Source organism: Garra rufa, chromosome 19 (assembly GCF_049309525.1).
Source record: "Garra rufa chromosome 19, GarRuf1.0, whole genome shotgun sequence".
In the NCBI taxonomy this organism is placed as follows: Eukaryota; Metazoa; Chordata; class Actinopteri; order Cypriniformes; family Cyprinidae; genus Garra; species Garra rufa.
The window spans coordinates 32,379,806-32,396,585 of NC_133379.1; the positions used below are offsets into that span (position 1 = coordinate 32,379,806).

General features: G+C 37.7%; 1 protein-coding gene across 1 annotated transcript in view; it reads right to left on the reverse strand.

The window, feature by feature from the left end:
* Window positions 1-16,549, reverse strand: part of ubap2a (ubiquitin associated protein 2a) — a 25,156-nt gene extending 8,607 nt beyond the window's left edge. Inside the window, exons 1-19 of the mRNA XM_073824027.1 lie at window positions 16,443-16,549; window positions 11,487-11,624; window positions 9,995-10,072; window positions 7,647-7,757; window positions 6,899-7,061; window positions 6,721-6,798; window positions 6,486-6,549; window positions 6,289-6,386; window positions 6,143-6,201; window positions 5,265-5,335; window positions 4,983-5,160; window positions 4,535-4,784; window positions 4,144-4,433; window positions 2,498-2,691; window positions 2,056-2,311; window positions 755-794; window positions 466-637; window positions 307-364; window positions 22-226 (exon numbers count right to left, since the gene is read on the reverse strand). Coding sequence (XP_073680128.1) covers window positions 22-226; window positions 307-364; window positions 466-637; window positions 755-794; window positions 2,056-2,311; window positions 2,498-2,691; window positions 4,144-4,433; window positions 4,535-4,784; window positions 4,983-5,160; window positions 5,265-5,335; window positions 6,143-6,201; window positions 6,289-6,386; window positions 6,486-6,549; window positions 6,721-6,798; window positions 6,899-7,061; window positions 7,647-7,757; window positions 9,995-10,072; window positions 11,487-11,582 — 2,461 coding nt within the window. The 5' untranslated portion in view covers window positions 11,583-11,624; window positions 16,443-16,549. The remainder of the gene's footprint in view (window positions 1-21; window positions 227-306; window positions 365-465; window positions 638-754; window positions 795-2,055; window positions 2,312-2,497; window positions 2,692-4,143; window positions 4,434-4,534; window positions 4,785-4,982; window positions 5,161-5,264; window positions 5,336-6,142; window positions 6,202-6,288; window positions 6,387-6,485; window positions 6,550-6,720; window positions 6,799-6,898; window positions 7,062-7,646; window positions 7,758-9,994; window positions 10,073-11,486; window positions 11,625-16,442) is intronic.
* Between the last annotated feature and the right edge of the window lie 231 nt (window positions 16,550-16,780).

A 16,780-nucleotide genomic window follows, 5' to 3' on the forward strand; every position in this document is an offset into this window, starting at 1 on the left:
CTGATGTGTGCTTTCTCTCACCGCTGGAGGAAGACAGTAGCGGGGCAGTCCTGACACCGGAAGGTGCGCTACCGTTGGCGCCATGACCCAAAACTCCAGACCCGTGCAGACTGTTGTTGCCACTTACTGAGCTACTAACACTACTGCTGGCCAGAGCAGAAACAGGTGGTGACGAAAACGCCATTGATGAGGGGGCGAGAGAGTTCACGCTGTCCACACTTGTATACTGAGGACAAACATAAACAGAGGTTGTGAAAAGACAGTGTGCTTGTGTTTGTGTTTGTGTGTGCATTCTACAAAACTCACTGCAAGTGAAGATGTGGTGCAAAGTGCCGACACAGCAGAATGGCCACTGCTCACATGACTAGAGGAAAAACAGGCAGAGTCATATGTGGCCCACATAAAAGTTTTGAGGAATAGAATTGTGTAATGCAAAGAAAAGCCACAAATAAACATCTTGGTCACCTGCTGAGGGGAGGTAAGCTGGCAGAGGACAGCTCAGATGCCAGACTGGGCAGAGCAGAGCTGTGCGGTGTAACAGAAGGGGGCAATAGTGAGGATGGAGCAGATGGGGCAACACTTGTGCTGCTGACCAGAGAGGGAGACTCTTGTTTTGGAGTGGAGGAACTCGATGTGGCTGATGGAGAAGGGATAAATATCATATATTACCAAAATAAAGCAGTTAAAGAGTGCAAGTCAAATCTTGAATGCATATGACACAGAAAGAATGGTAAAACTGAGGAGTTTGACTTACTGTCTAAAGCAGCAGAGGTCCTCACACCATTGAAACCGTTCTGTCAGAGATGCAAACAAAGTGTATTGAATCAATATAGGCAGCATAACCTCCTTGATGTATAACGGTACTGTGTACTAAAGAAATAATCAACCCATGGAGCAACTTAAGAGCACCTACAAAACTGCTCAAAATTTGTTTTAGAAAAAAAACTTAGCTCACAAAGGCTACTTGGACAAAAAAAAAAATACAGCAATAAGATTAATACTGTGAAATTGTTATTACAATTTTGAACTGATTTTTGTTTTAATACATTTTCAAATGTAATTTATTTCTGGAATTTCTCAGAATTGTGAGAATTCTGCCTGATTTAAACTCGCATAAAATCAGAATTGCACAATATAAATGTGCAAATCTGGCTTTTTCTCAGAATCACGCAGTATAAACTCACAAATCTGACTTTTTTCTCAGAATTGTAAGATAAAAACTCGCAATTCTGAGAAATTAAGTTAGAACTACCAAATATAAGCTCACAATTAGTTTGTCATAATTGTGAGAAATTAAGTCATAATTGTGAGATATAAACTTGCAAATCTGACTCTTCTCAGAATTGTGTGATATAAACTCACAAATCTGAGAAATAAAGTTGCAATTCTAAGAAAAAGAGAGAAAAATAATTTTTCTCAGATTGCGAGTTTATATCTCAACATTGTGACATTTTTTCTGAGAACTGAAAGTTTATTTCTCAAAATTGCATTTACGCATTTATTCTGACTATAACACACAATTGCAAATTATCAAGTCAGAATTGCAAGATATAACTGGCAAATCTGACTTTTTCTCTAAACTGTGAGACATCAGTTCTGAGAAACATAATGTTTCCCAATTCTAAGAATTGTGGGAAAAAACATCAGAATTGTGAGATATAAACTCGCATTTGCAATAAAAAAGGTAAAACGTGCGAGTTAATATCTTGCAATTCTGACTTTATAACTCATAATTGTGAAAAAGTCGCAATAACTCTTTATTTTTTATTCAGTGGCGGAAACGGACTTCCATAGAAAACAGTAGCACTGCTTAATTTTTTGCTTAATATTTTTGTAGAAAATGTGAATTTATTTGAAACTGAAATCTTTTGTAACATTATGAATGTCTTTACTGTCATTTTTGAACAATTTAATAAACCCCAAACCTTTCCACAGTAGTGGAAGTTATGAAAAGTTTCATTTTTGTTTTATGTTAAACTGAGAATTCAACTTTACATTTTCACAGCTCTGTAGCTGTAAAACATCTAAAACTATGGTTTGTCTTTCAGTACTCACCGTTACAGGTCCAGAAGGCTCCTTGCTCTGAGAAAAGGTCAGTCTTGAGTGAGGAGCCACACCGCAGTCGAAGCTGTTACCCGCCGATGATGCAGCGGAGGAGGAAGAGGAGGATGAAGAGGATGAGGGGGCTGCGGCCGAGCTGGGGGTGGTGTGGGAGGGGGCGAGGCTGGGGAGAGGTACCGAGGGAGAAGGGTAGATGCTGTCAGAAGAGGCCAGAGGCAGCAGCAAAGGAACCGGACTGGTCAGAGATTCACTGCAGGGGAGATCACGGGAAACGTATTAGCATGCAGAATGGAGAGTTTTAGACAGACATGCGTTGAGAGATTTAGGAAAATCAGCAATACATGAAGTCCACTGCTCAAAGGAAAAGAAAAAGCACTTAAATACAATTTAGACATTAGCATTGTCCTCAGTAATTCCATTTCTAACACTGACTGACCTGATTGGTTTAGAGTAAAGGCTGCTCTGTGACTGAGGAACCACTGCAGCCTCTCTTATGGGTTCAGTGTTGCAGTTCTCTGACTGGCCAAAGTCCGGCAGGGCAGATTCTGAACCAAAGTCCAGGGCACCAAACTGCACATTTAGACCAGATACATCTGCTGAGCCGGGCATCTCTACAGCAGACGCAGGAATCTGCATGTGTACAAATATATGCATATTACAACAGGCAACATATACAGACAGTTTTGGGTCTGGTTTTTTTTTTTATTATAAGATGATTTAAAGATTTTGTGATAAAACTTTGAATTAATATTAAAGGGACAGTTCACCCCCAAAAAAATTTATGTTTATCTGCTTACCCCAAGGGCATCCAAGATGTAGGTGACTTTTTTTCTTCAGTAGTACACAAACAAAGATTTTAACTTAAACCGTTGCAGTCTGTCCATCATATAATGGCAGTCAATAGGATACACAGCTTTGAGAGTAAAAAAAAAAAAACATACGCAGACAAAACCAAACCCTGCGGCTCATGGAGATAAATTGAGGTCTTAACACACAAAACAACTGGTCTGTGCAAGAAACTGAACAGTATTTATATATAATTTTTTACCTCTGATCCACCACAATGTTCAACTATCCTGAGTGCGCCACGAAGAGCACAAGTAATTTCCATTTTGAGTCTACTATGCCACAGCATGTTGACGCGTCACACGGCGGGTGTTGTGAACGCGCTCAGGACAGTCGGACATTGCGGTGAATCAGAGGTAAAAAAAATAAATGCTCTAAATACTGTTCAGTTTCTTGCACAGACCAATTGTTTTGTGTGTTAAGACCTCAAGCTTGTATCGTCACAAGCTGCAGGGTTTAATTTAGTTTTGTCTGTGTATGTTTTTGTGACTCTCAAAGCTGTGGGTGCCATTGACAGCCATTATATGACTGACAGACTGCAATGGTTTGAGTTAAAAATCTGTGTTTGTGTTCTACTGAAGGAACAAAGTCACCTACATCTTGGATTCCCTGGGGGTAAGCAGATGAACACCAAATCTTTATTTTTGCATGCGTGAAGTCATAGATGCGGATTGCAGAGCTAGTGCAAGATGAGCATTGTTGGTTAAAAAGTATATAAATATCTAAAAATTACTAAACGTTTTACTGGATAAGACCCTTATTCTTAGGCTGGGATCGTGTAGAGCCCTTTGACGCTGCATTGGAAACTGCAATTTGGTTATTCAACCCACTGATCCCTATTGAAGTCCACTATCTTGACAAAAATCCTGGAATGTTTTCCTCCAAAAACTTATTTTTTTTTGTTTGAAGAAAGAAAAACATGAACATCTTAAATGACATGGGGGTGAGTATATTATCTGGAAATTTTAATTTAGCAGTGAACTAATCCAGAGCAATTTAGTCCCAAAAATTTAGTCTCTTGCTCTCCCCTCTATTCTGGTAACACCCACTTTTCACAATTCAATAAATTCCAGATGGATAAAATCAAGCCCCACCCTAAACCCTTTAAGCCAGATTATATAAACAAAATGGCTTTCGAAGGCCATTTCATGAATGTTCATATATAAACTGGAGTTGGTAATACTGTGTTCGCAAATAGATCTCACAAACCTCAATGCTTTTTTGAATTCTAGTCACCTTAGAAGTGGGAGGTATCCGTCGCTTTTGAGTCTTTATCTGCCGCTGCTGTGTGCTGCTGCCCTGAGTTTCGGCTGCCTGTGATGGTGCCAACGAAGGCCCGTCACGGTGCTGAGAAGGTTCCGGCGCTTTCGAAAAGGCTTCCAGTGGGCCGGGGGCGGGTGAAGGGGCACTCAGTCGGGGAGGGCTGGGCTGCCTGGCTAGAGGCCCCGTGTGGGTCAGGGAGCCCTGCTGTCGCTGGGCGAGTTGGCTTAGCACCAAAGATGGCTCTGGCTGCATCTGAAACTCCCCTACAGTGCAAAAAAACAGTGTGAACAGGTCAATAGCCACATGTTTGCAAGATTGAACGAGTTTGTGTTTTTTGCGTCAGTAAAGCAACTGTAACACTCACGACTGAATTGGGAGGGAAGTGAAGAGGAGCTCTGTGTTCCAGGAGGTTTGATGTCCCAGGAGGAGGAGGGGACAGACATCCCCGTCCCCACCAGCCCCCCTACAGGGGTGCAGTTGGTCCCTGTGCTGGAGGGCTGGGAGGTAAGCTGCCCAAGACCAGGCCCCTTCAGCTGTTCCAGTATTTGCTGCCCGGCCGTCTGCCCGAGTTTTGGACCACCCAGCTCTCCAAAACCAGAACCCAAAACAGAGGACTGGAAAATGACACAAAGGAGAGGTGCCATTTGGTGCTCACTCTACCAGCTTTAGTGCTTCTGAACAACATACCACAAAAACTAGTCCTAAAATAACTAACTAGAAAGTAAATCAAATAAAAATGTGAATTCAAGCATCCATAACATAGGCTCACCAGTTTTCTAAATGCTATAACTAAGACCTGAGGATTGTCTCACCAGGGTGGCGTGTGTGTAGCTGTTGGAACCAGCAGATGTGCCTCCATTTCGAGCAGGTTGGTGGTGGGAGTTGGTGAAGACCAGACTGTGGCCAAGCCCCTGAGAGGAGCCCACGGCCTTCAGACCTCCCACCTCCTCTCGATCCACAGGCTTCTGCAGCAGAGTTGATAGATCCAGACTACAATGAAATGCACAAAATAGTCAGTGAAAGAAACACAAGCCATATGCAACTGCTATAATCATCACAAGATTTAAGTTGAACCCCAGTTCTAACTTTATTACCTTTGGCCAGGTGTGATGTGGTTCTCAGTTGGAGGTGCACAAGAGGAAGTGAACACTTTGGTCTCAGAGAGCTTTGGAGATTAAAAAGGGCCAGTTAGTGCTTTGGTATTTGTAGCAGAAAATTTTGAAAAATTATATATGACTACAGGGGCCATTCTACAGAATTAGTCCGAAGTCAAAATTGGAAACGTCTTGGGAAAAAAAAAAAAAAAAATCCCCCCCAAAAAATGTGTAATATAAATTGTATTATATCCAAGGCACACATTTCTAGTAATTGTGCAGTTTATTCTCATATTGTATTTTGAGAAAGTTTTGGAATATTTGTCCTCTTTTCAAATTTGTCACTACCGAAACAGTAATAATTTAATTAGAAGGGTTATATTGAGAATATTTAGAATTTGCTTGCATCTACATTGTAAATATTTTTTAACTTCACTTTTCAAAAGAATCTAAAAGATACTTAAAAACAACAATGGAAAAAAAATACTAAAAATATTTCAATATTTTCTTAAGCTAAAATTTAGGGGTTAGGGTTCGGGACAGCCACCTCTCAATTTAAAGTACCCAATAAATGATGATTTTATATATATTAAGCTTATTGATATTTTAAATATGAATGTGGGTTTCAATTGATAATAAAAGGATCTTGGTAACAGTTTGCAGTCTGTAGAATGCCCAATATATGTTTCAGACCTATATAACACATAAAATGTATAAAAAGACAGATACAACAAGAACAAATTTTAACATCACTACTGTCTACATGCTAACCTTTAACATTTCTGGACAACGCATATGCCATGCCTTTTCAGGCTTATTAATTTCAAGCTCCGCAAATCCCATAATGCACAGAAGGTTAATTATAGAGCATGACTCACACTCACATCTTCACTCCAGTCTTCAGCTGCCCACTCGTCCAAAGTGTTCTGCCATGCCACTGAACAGAACGTGTCAAAGAGAGAAAGAGAGATGAAAATAGGCCTAAAGATTGGGAAATATGTTCTGTACAATAGAGGTCTCTTACCTGTCCCATCTGTAGTGTCGTTGGCCCCCGTCTCCCAGACATCAGCATGTGAATTTGACGTCCCACTGTCTGTGGTGTAGTCTGCAGGGTTAAAGGTCCTGCAGGAGGATACACAAAGTCTGAGACAGTGTTTCAGGTGGCTGCTGTGTGATAATGAGTATTATTTTAGGTTAAATGATCATTTCAGTGATACTCACCCCATCCCCTGTGCTGTAAACCTGCTGGTAACCGGAGCCCGTCCTCTACCTCTACCTCCAGACACTGTAAACAAAAAACAAACTCATAAACACTAGGGATGAGTCAAACATCCTAAATGTCCAACAGCTAGATTTTTCTTAGTATTTGCACATCCCAAATAAGCACAACTGATCTGAAAGACAGTGTAGGAGATGCTGACACTGTGTGTGTGTGTGTGTGTGTGTGTGGGCTCACCTCTCCCTCTTCCCCTGCGGCCACGGTCAGCACCTCTCTCAACAGGAGCAGGGTCCACGCCATTCTCCTCAGTCCTCACTATGTAGATAATAAAATAATATCACGCATAAGACTTTTAATATTTATAACCTACTCACACAATTAAACAAAACCAAATATCATCTAACAACACACTCACCTGGCCGGTTGCGACTGGTCCCTCTGCCACGACGACTCGCTCCTCCACGACCCTTGCTGCTTTCCCTCTCTTTCTTCTCCCTGTTCTCCTTGTTTTCCTTACTTTCTGAGGAGGTTGCATCCTTTCCAAGACTTTTCTTTTTCCCCACTGTTTCCCAAGAGGTCTGCAAGATGATTAGCGGAAGTCAGAATGAACAAAAAACTCAAGATAAGATAAGCATACAGCAGTTGTCAATTACATAACCGATTACTGTTGAATTATTATTGCTGATGAAGGACATTTAGGAGCTTGTATTATGACACAGAGGTGGAGGCAGAGGTCTGTTATGACACAGGATTACCTTCTGAATCAACACTACAGAAGCGACCCACTTTATATTTTAGAGTTTCATTCCCAGAAATCATTCAAACAAATCCTAGGCTAAAAGCAGATGCGCCTCTCGTATTTCACCACAACAATAGTCACAGATCCTTTATCTGTGAAGTAGATTAGTGTCAATCTCCAATGAATCTGGATATTAAGCACTGTGGTATGTTCATTATTAAGCTAAAAGAAGAAACAAAAAACATGCAGACAAACAAAAAGCACAGCTAGACAAATCATTGTTCCCTGCCACAAAACAGCTGACAGTAGCTGCATTTTCAATAAAACTAGTTCCCGTTTTACAAAAAAAAAAAAAAAACTCATACATTTTAGTGCCTTATAAGAAGTCTAGACCACACAAGGATCTATTGGATGAGACTCTTACCGCATCAGAAGTTCCCTCAAGCAGGAAGTTGATGGCTCTGTTGACATCCTCGTTGCAGTCGTGAAGAGCAACCATGCAATCGTCTTGGTTCTTCCCTGTAACCTCCATGAGCTGTGAACAAACATGGAGATCACTAGGTTTTAAAGTACGGCCGGCAATTTCAGAGACTAGCAACAGCAAGCTAGCTTTGAAAGCGTAAGATCCCACACTCCCTGCAAATCACTCTCCAAAGCAACGCCTCCTCCAAAACACAGTGACATTATGAGACACAGCATTGATGGAGGCTTGAATCCAAAAGTTTACATACACCTTGCAGAATCTGCAAAATGGTAATTATTTTAGCAAAATAAGAGGGATCATACTAAATGCCTGTTATTTTTTATTCAGTACTGACCTGAATAATATAGTAAATATAAGAGAAAACAATAGTTAAATTTGTAAAAAAATAACCCTGTTCAAAAGTTTACATACACTTGGGTCTTTATACTGTATTGTTACCTAAATGATCCACAGTTTTTTTGTTTAGTGATAGCTGAGTCCCTGGTTTGTTCTGAACAGTTAAACTGCTTGCTGTTCTTCAGAAAAATCCTTCAGGACCCATAAATTCTTTGGTTTTTCAGCATTTTTGTGTATTTGAACTCTTTCCAACAATGACTGTATGATTTTGAGATCCATCTTTTCACTCTGAGGACAACTGAGGGACTCATATGCAACTATTACAGAAGGTTTAAACACTCACTGATGCTCCCGAATGAAAAACGATGCATTAAGAGCCAGGGGGTGAAAACTTTTTGAATTTGAATATCAGGGTAAATTTAACCTAATTTGTCCTCTGTAAGTATCTTCTGTAACTTCTGAAAGGAGTACTAAATAAAAAACACATATTTAGGCAAAATAAGAAAAATGTATATATCTTCATTCTGTTCAAAAGTTTACACCCCTGACTCTTAATGCATCATTTTTTTTTTCTTCTGGAATAGAAGCATATGAATCCCTAAGTTGTCCTCAGTGCAAAGAGACAGATCTTAAATCATAGAGTCATTGCTGGAAAGGGTTCAAATTAGGGCTGCAACTAACGACTATTTTAATAGTCGACTAGTCACCGACTATTGAAACGATTAGTCGACTAATCGGATAATTATTCAATTTTTCTCAAATTTAGCATGAGATTGCTTTAATTATGTGGAAAATTATAGTAAACACAAGAAAGAAGGGGGTACTTCAATGAAAAATGCATATTTTGCTGCTGATAGGCCAATTCATACTAAAAGTAAATAAAAATGCCCTGTCTAAAACCAATTAGGCACAGTGCTCGGTCAGTACAGACATAAATGCATAAATTAAGAAACTCTATAATTTTTTTAATGGACAGGCACATTTGTTTTATAAGAAAAAATAAATTAAAATCAACTAAACATTTTCTTCCTGTAAACCATCAGCAGCAATAAAACAGTAAACAAAAATGTATATCCAAAACAAAACGTATTGGCTTCCATGTTATTTAAATCTTACCGAGGCCAGCCAAACTCCGTTTCATTCAACTGTCCGACGTGCTTTCTCTTTAAATGTTCGTGCATCACAGAGGTGCTGCCGTGATGCGCAAGGACTGCTTTACAAACCATGCAGATAATCTTTTTATTCGCCGTAGCAGGCTAAAATGCTCCTAAACTTTACGCCTGTTTCATACATACTCAGTCTGCAGTGCGTCTACAGTCCGTGTGCGTTACGTATGCGGTGCAGAAGAAGCACAGACTCGTTTTGCTTTCACACAGAACGCATTTGCAGTCCGTACATTGTGAACGTTCTAATCCGTTAACATGGGTGTGGAAAAAAAAAACGCACTGCAGACGGAGTATGTGTGAAACGGGCGTGTTTTGGTACGCGCAGCTGCTGCGTTGGACGCCGCCATTTCTGTATGTTATCGCTCAGCATAGAAGCTGCGTATGTGCGACTCTCGGCAGAAAGATGCCTCACTCGGTTGTCTGGCGACAACATCGACAATGAAATTCATTGTCGACTATTTCTATTATCGATTTTTGTCGACAACGTCGACGAATCGTTGCAGCCCTAGTTCAAATACACAAAATTTACTCTTGTGGACTATATGTAAACATCTTTTATGTGAAATATCTTATTCAGGTCAGGACTAAATAAAAAACAACATGCATTTTGTATGATCCCTCTTATTTTGGTGAAATAATTAACATTTTGCAGATTCTGCAAGGTTTTTTGACCTCAAAGATACTTTCAACCAGCATAACAAAAAATGTTGTTGAACCAAATCACCTACCTTTCCTTAAACAGAGGAGTTAAACATCATTTTACTGAATTAAAAGAGCCTCCCATACCTGTTTCACTTTATCCTCAAAATCTGCATCGTTCTTGTCATAGATCATCTGGGCCAGTCGGATCTGTTCGGCTGTAGCCTGTAATTGGAAGCATAAGTTATGAACATCCGAGTGAGTGACCAAGAATCAATTTTGAAAAATAAAAGGGAATTGATTGAGCAGTCAGATTCATGGCCAAGACATTTTACACACGAGGAAGCAGACACTGCGAGTGTGTTTGGCTACAAGCCTACTGCATAGCATATTGTATACTGTATACTTCCACTTTGTTAAACATAAAAGTATGCGTTATGCAACAATAAATGTGACCCAAGACAACAAAACATTTTGTCATAAGGGTCAATTTTTTGAAATGGAGATTTATACATCATCTGAAAGCTTATAAATAAGCTTTCCACTGATGTATGGTTTGTTGGGATAATATTTGGCTGAAATACAACTATTTCAAAATCTGGAATCTGAGGGTGCAAAATAAAAAACATATTGAGAAAATCGCCTTTAAAGTTATCCAAATCAAGTTCTTAGCAATGCATATTACTAATCAAAAATTAAGTTTTTATATACTCACAGTAGTTTACGAAATACCTTCATGTAACATTATGTTTCCTTAATATCCTAATGCTTTTTGGCATAAAAAGAAAAATCATTTTGACCCATATAATGTATTGATGGCTATGGCTACAAATATACCCATACTACTAACGACTGGTTTTGTGGTCCAAGGTCACAAATGATTTTAAATACTTTGTCAAATGACCTCATTACATTGCATGTTTTATTCAGCAAGTAAAGTCCTGTTATTATCCCTGAAATTAAATGTAGACTGACAATGTAATAAGGTAAATAACTTGTTGTTAATAAGTTTGTGAAATGAGTTTTTGGTCATGTAATCAAATAGTAACTTACTAATCAGTTAGTGAAGATTTTCACACATGCAGTATTTTAGTGGCTTTTTATTTTGAGCACTGGAAGCATGTTGGATAAGTTGTGTTAAATTATTCCTCTTTAAAGCCAAACACATTTATCTATAATGAATAATAAAAACTGTTCTAATTTACTCCCTCTCACGGCATTCCAAACCTGTATGATAGTTTTGAATATCACTGACTTCCATAGCATGGACAAAGACAAAAAACTACGGAAGTCAATGGGACCTGAAACTGTTTGATTAACAAACAAAAAAAAAATCTGTTCCAAAATGCATATAAGTTTGAAATGGCATGAGAGGGACAATTTTTGGGTGGACTATCCCTTTAAGATGTCATTTTATAAACAGTTCAACTTAAACAGCAATTTGCTCCATCTAGCTTTTTTTAATGCATGAGTGTCTTATGTAAACACCCCCAAGGAAACTAGAAGGTCACGTCAAGCATATTATTTTGGGATACAGTACACAACAGACTGTTGTCATATTGCGTACCACAGTAATAATATGGTTGTGTTTTTTTTTCCCTAACATGCCGTATATTTCCGAATGTTGTTGTTTACTCACCTGAAGCTGTTTCTGTGGTTGTGTGGTCTGTGTGGTAGTGGGCAGCGCTTTGTCCCGAGTGCCCCGGGCTCGTTCGACGCCCACCGAGGTCATCATATACAGTATATACAAAACAATGTATGTACAAAACAGAAAAATCTAGAAGAAAAACAAGGCCAAAAACAGGAAGTGGTTATTATTCAGAAACAGCTTCCATGTCCAAGTTTCCAGTCCAAATATTTGCAGACAGCAGACGAGTTTTGTTCAAGCGATCTCGCTGACGTTTTCTGCAGATCTTCCCTTTAGTGTCCCGCGCAGCGTCAGGCAAACACACAAGGGCTGTATCGGATTTCCTTTCTCCTAAACCCAGTTGGGAGAGATTGAGCAATACTCTGACCGCCAGAAACCCTTGTAGAAAAAAAACAATCGAGCTTATCCGAGCCCCGCTGAAATGAAGACCACGCTACGAGACCACAGCGGTGTCCGTTAACACTTCACAACTAGCCTGTAGTGTCCTTCTAAAATGCTCAAACTCAGATCGCATCACATAGCCATTTCTCGTGCATACAAAATAACAACTTAGTCCTCTGAATGTTTGACTTAAATCTACACTAAAGCATGCATTGATTGATCAAAACTTCTTACTTTCTCGCTCTCCAAAGTTTATATCTCAAATTTTCCGTTTAAGGTGGCCGACTCTGTTCGTCCTGCTTGTACGTTATCCACGAAAAGCATATTTACACGGCTTCAGATGCTGAGGAAAAATTAAAGGGATAGTTCACCTTAAAATGAACATTCTGTCATCAATGACTCAAGTCGTTTTAAAGCCTGCAATGTTTTCCGTCTTTTCATGTAATCACCCCATATAACCTGTCCAGTTAGAAAAAAGCACTGTGAAAGTAGTCCATATGATTCATGCTCTATATTCAAATCTAGGTCTTTTGAAGCCATACAACAGCTCTGTGTGAGTAAGTGGCTAGTATTTACTATCAAATCCAGGCCTCAACGCTAAGGATTATGTTTATTTGGCCAGTCAAACCAGTGGTTTGGATTTTTTCTTAAAAATTGTTACTTTTACCAATGCAACCTTGTATTCTAATCAATTGGGTTGTCATGACACTAAACTTTTAGATACCTATGAAACATTTATTAAATGAAGTAAACAGCAAGTAATAAAATAAAAACATCAGACAACTCACTGTTGAGCCCTAAAAATATATTTCCATACATTTAAAGGTGCAAGGTTTGACATAAATGATTGCAAACACCAATATTTGGCACGTTCTGTACTCGAAAGGGGCGTTGCAATATAATCGCAGTACAAAAATGCACATTCTGGATAGCGACAATACTGTGTATAGTTCAGAAATTTTATTTAGCATCAAATACATTACCAGTCAAAACTCAAAAGTTTTTGAACAGTAAAATCTTTTTAATGCAGTCTCTTCTGCTCACCAATAATGCATTTATTTGATCCAAAGTACAGCAAAAACATTACAATTTTAAAATAACCATTTTCTATTTGAATATATTTTAAAATGTCATTTATTCCCATTATTTCAAAGCTGAATTCTTAGCATCATTACTCCAATCACATGATGCTTCAGAAATCATTCTAATATTCTGATTTGCTGCTCAAAAAACATTTATGATTTTTATTATTATGTTGAAAACAGCTGAGTAGATTTTTTTTTTCAGGTTTCTCTGACGAATAGAAAGTTTAGAAGAACAGCATTTATCTGAAATAGAAATATTTTGTAACAATATAAATGTCTTTATCATCACTTTTGATTAAAGCATCCTTGTTCAATAAAAGTATTAATTTCTACCATTTCTTTCCCCAAAAAAAGTACTCAGCTGTTTTTAATACTGATAATAATAATAATAATAATAATAATAATAATAATAATAACAATAATAATAATAATAGTAATAAAATTCTAGAACAGCAAATCAGCAGATTAGAATGATTTCTGAAGGATCATGTGACATTGAAGACTGGAGTAATGATGCTGGAAATGTTGCCTTTGATCACAGAAATAAATTATATTTTTAAATATATTCAAATAGAAAACAGTTATTTTAAATAGTACAAATATTTAAAAAATGTACTGTTTTTGCTGTACTTTGGATCAAATAAATGCAAGCTTGGTGAGCAGAAGAAGAAGAGACAAAAAAATATTACAAATCTTACTGTTCAAAAACTTTTGACTGTTAGTGTCAAAACTAAACAAACACCCCTAGACACTGATTGGGTTTAAATAGCATAAAAATAACTTAACATTTGGTCTGTTTCTCACACAAAGCAATTTAGGTCATGAGTGATATGGACTGTTTTTATGATACTCTTAAGGTAATTTTGGAGCTGGACAGGCCAAGCCAATGTCCCCATTCACTTTCATTGTAAGAAAAAGTGCAGATGTCTTCTTCAGTATTCCAAAAAAATCACTCAGGTTTAGAATAACATGGGAGTGGATAAACAACAGAATTTCCATTTTGGTTAAACTCTTCCTTTAAAAAACCTTCTTGGATGATTTTCCATCAAATTAAATCTCAACTTAAACAGAAACGAATGTACTGTTGTGTCATATTCATAATACTAAGACTAAAACATCACTAAGTGTTACTGCTCGCACAGAAGACAAGGCAACACACATAACATCTGCGAAGGATACAGTGGGCTTTTTCTTGGCTGTTAGAAGAGAACTTATTGTGCATGTTTAACCCTTCCACACAGTCACGCAGCAAACGCCCGACTAAATTCTGACGTATTGAGATCATCAGATAATATCTGGCAAAAATTCCCAGCCTGCAATATACATCATACAGATCTTACTGGCTGCGTAAGCGCTGCTGGTCACAAACGATTTAATGATGACACTAAGCAAAACAACCCACGAAAGTGATTCCACCAGCTGACAACGGTCTCATGTGGGGACATTTGTGAGATCCTTACAAAATGGAAAAACAAAGCCTTTTCTCTTGGTCAGCAGACCACCCATAGTGTACTCGAATTTACAGATAATGTGGGTATAAAGCACATTTAGAGATGTAGACTGAAATATGCACACACACACACAAAAATGAGTTTTATAATTAATTATAAATAGGGAGGTCAATTGACTAACCAGAAAAAAATTAAAAATGCATATAATTGTGAAGATAAAATAATTTACATTAAACAATTTAATTAGGGTTTTCACGACAGGTCATTTAAGGGAATGCAAACAATGCCACTGAACCAAATTAAACTTGCATATTTTGCAATTATTGCTGCTGAAAATGGTCCATTATCGTCACGTTTTGGGCTATACTAATCTGGAAAAACATCTGGAGTACAAAAGACAGCCAAAAGTTATAACAAATCAAGGAGAAGAGTGCAAAAAACTGTCGCTTTTCTGAACAAAAGGCATTTGTGGTTAGCCAAAATGAACTAGGATTTCCAGTGTAAGAGTCTTGATAACATTCGTGTTTGTTCTTATTATTTGTCATGCAGGTGAAGTATTAGGCTAATATCTTAATTAATACTGCTAGTGCAATTTACTTTAACAACGCTTACCAAAAATACACCAAAATGTATGAAAACAGTAAATGTACATTATGAAATAGCAAAGTTTAGTGCGTTTTTCTCCACTTTTCAATGTATAAACATTGGCCATATGTCAATAATCTCAAAATGGCCAAATATGAGCAAAATAATTTGTTTATCATTAAAACAGAAGACGTTATGTTTTAGTTTCAAATACTAATAAAATCTATTTAAAAAAAAAATCATAATCACAATCAAAACATAGGCTATGGTGACTCCATCACATTAGAAAACTTCAAACAAATGACTATTATAAAATCATAAGTACAAACAACTTTTTTGCTTTCAGAGATTATATAAATATATTCTATATCCTAAAAAAGCTAACTACGTTCATACACATAACAAAATTAAACAAAATATGTGATGCATCAAACAAAGGGAATTTAGATCCAGGACCAGGCTTAGCATCCTAGTTTATCTTTATAGATTCATTACAGATGCCTGGAAACGTTCAAGTTACATATGTGACCCTGGACCACAAAACCAGTCTTAAGTCGCTGGGGTATGTTTGTAGCAATAGCCAAAAACACATTGCATGGGTCAAAATTATTGATTTTTCTTTTATGCCAAAAATCATTAGGAAATTAAGTAAAGATCATGTTCCATGAAGATTTTTTTGTAAAATTCCTACTGTGAATGTATCGAAATGTAATTTTTGATTAGTAATATGCATTGTTAAGAACCTAATTTGGACAACTTTAAAGGTGATTTTCTCAGGATTTTGATTTTTTTGCACCCTCAGATTCCAGATTTTCAAATAGATGTATCTCGGCCAAATATTCTTCTATCCTAACAAACCATACATCAATAGAAAGCTTATTTACTGAGCTTTCAAATTCTATATACACATCTCAGTTTTGTAAAATTTAACCTTATGACTGGTTTTGTGGTCCAGGGTCACATATAGTGTTTTTAAACCACATGAAAATGTAAAAACAGAGTTTTTGAAGAGCATAAGCGCATAGTCTCTGCTCTCCTTTGTCCATGATCTCTAATGTCATTTCCTCTCTCCAATTGTTGTAGCTTAGCTGGCTAACTCACGACCGCCCGGCGTCCTTGTTTATAACATTTAAAACCTCAAGAGCATTTAAACACCAAGATGTATATCAATATGACCTTATTAATGGAGGAAAAACTGGTTTAATAGTGATGCGGGCTTGTGGTAAAAGGATGTTTGAGGAAAATGGTCTCAGAGCAGAGCTAAAGCCGAATGAGCTAAACTGAGGAGGCAAAACAAAGCCATACAAAAGACAACATAACCTCGAAAAACATGCGGCGACGGATTAAAACAGATGAACGACAAAGGAATGGAAATATTAACCACCTAACACTTGACAAATAAAGGCCAGTTAGAGTGTGAAAGACAGATTTGTTTTTTTTATTACCTGCTAACACGCTTCACTCAGCCAGCAGCAGACTCCGTCACGTGACCGTCACCGCGCCGCTGCCGCTTCTCTCCATGCAGATCCTACAGGCGCGCTCCCGCACCAGGCACATTCACAAGCGCGCGCGCACGTACACAGTAAGTCATCCAAAAACATAATTTAACAACATTTACAAAAAATAAAAAAGCAAATAATAAATTGTGTCCAATTTTAAAGGCGTATTAGGTTATAATTCATTAATCTCATTCAATTATCACTTACCTTTTTTTGTTTAAAATGTAATCGATTTATGCCTCTGGACTTTAAATGAAAAATGCGTTGAGTTGGCTGAGTTTCTA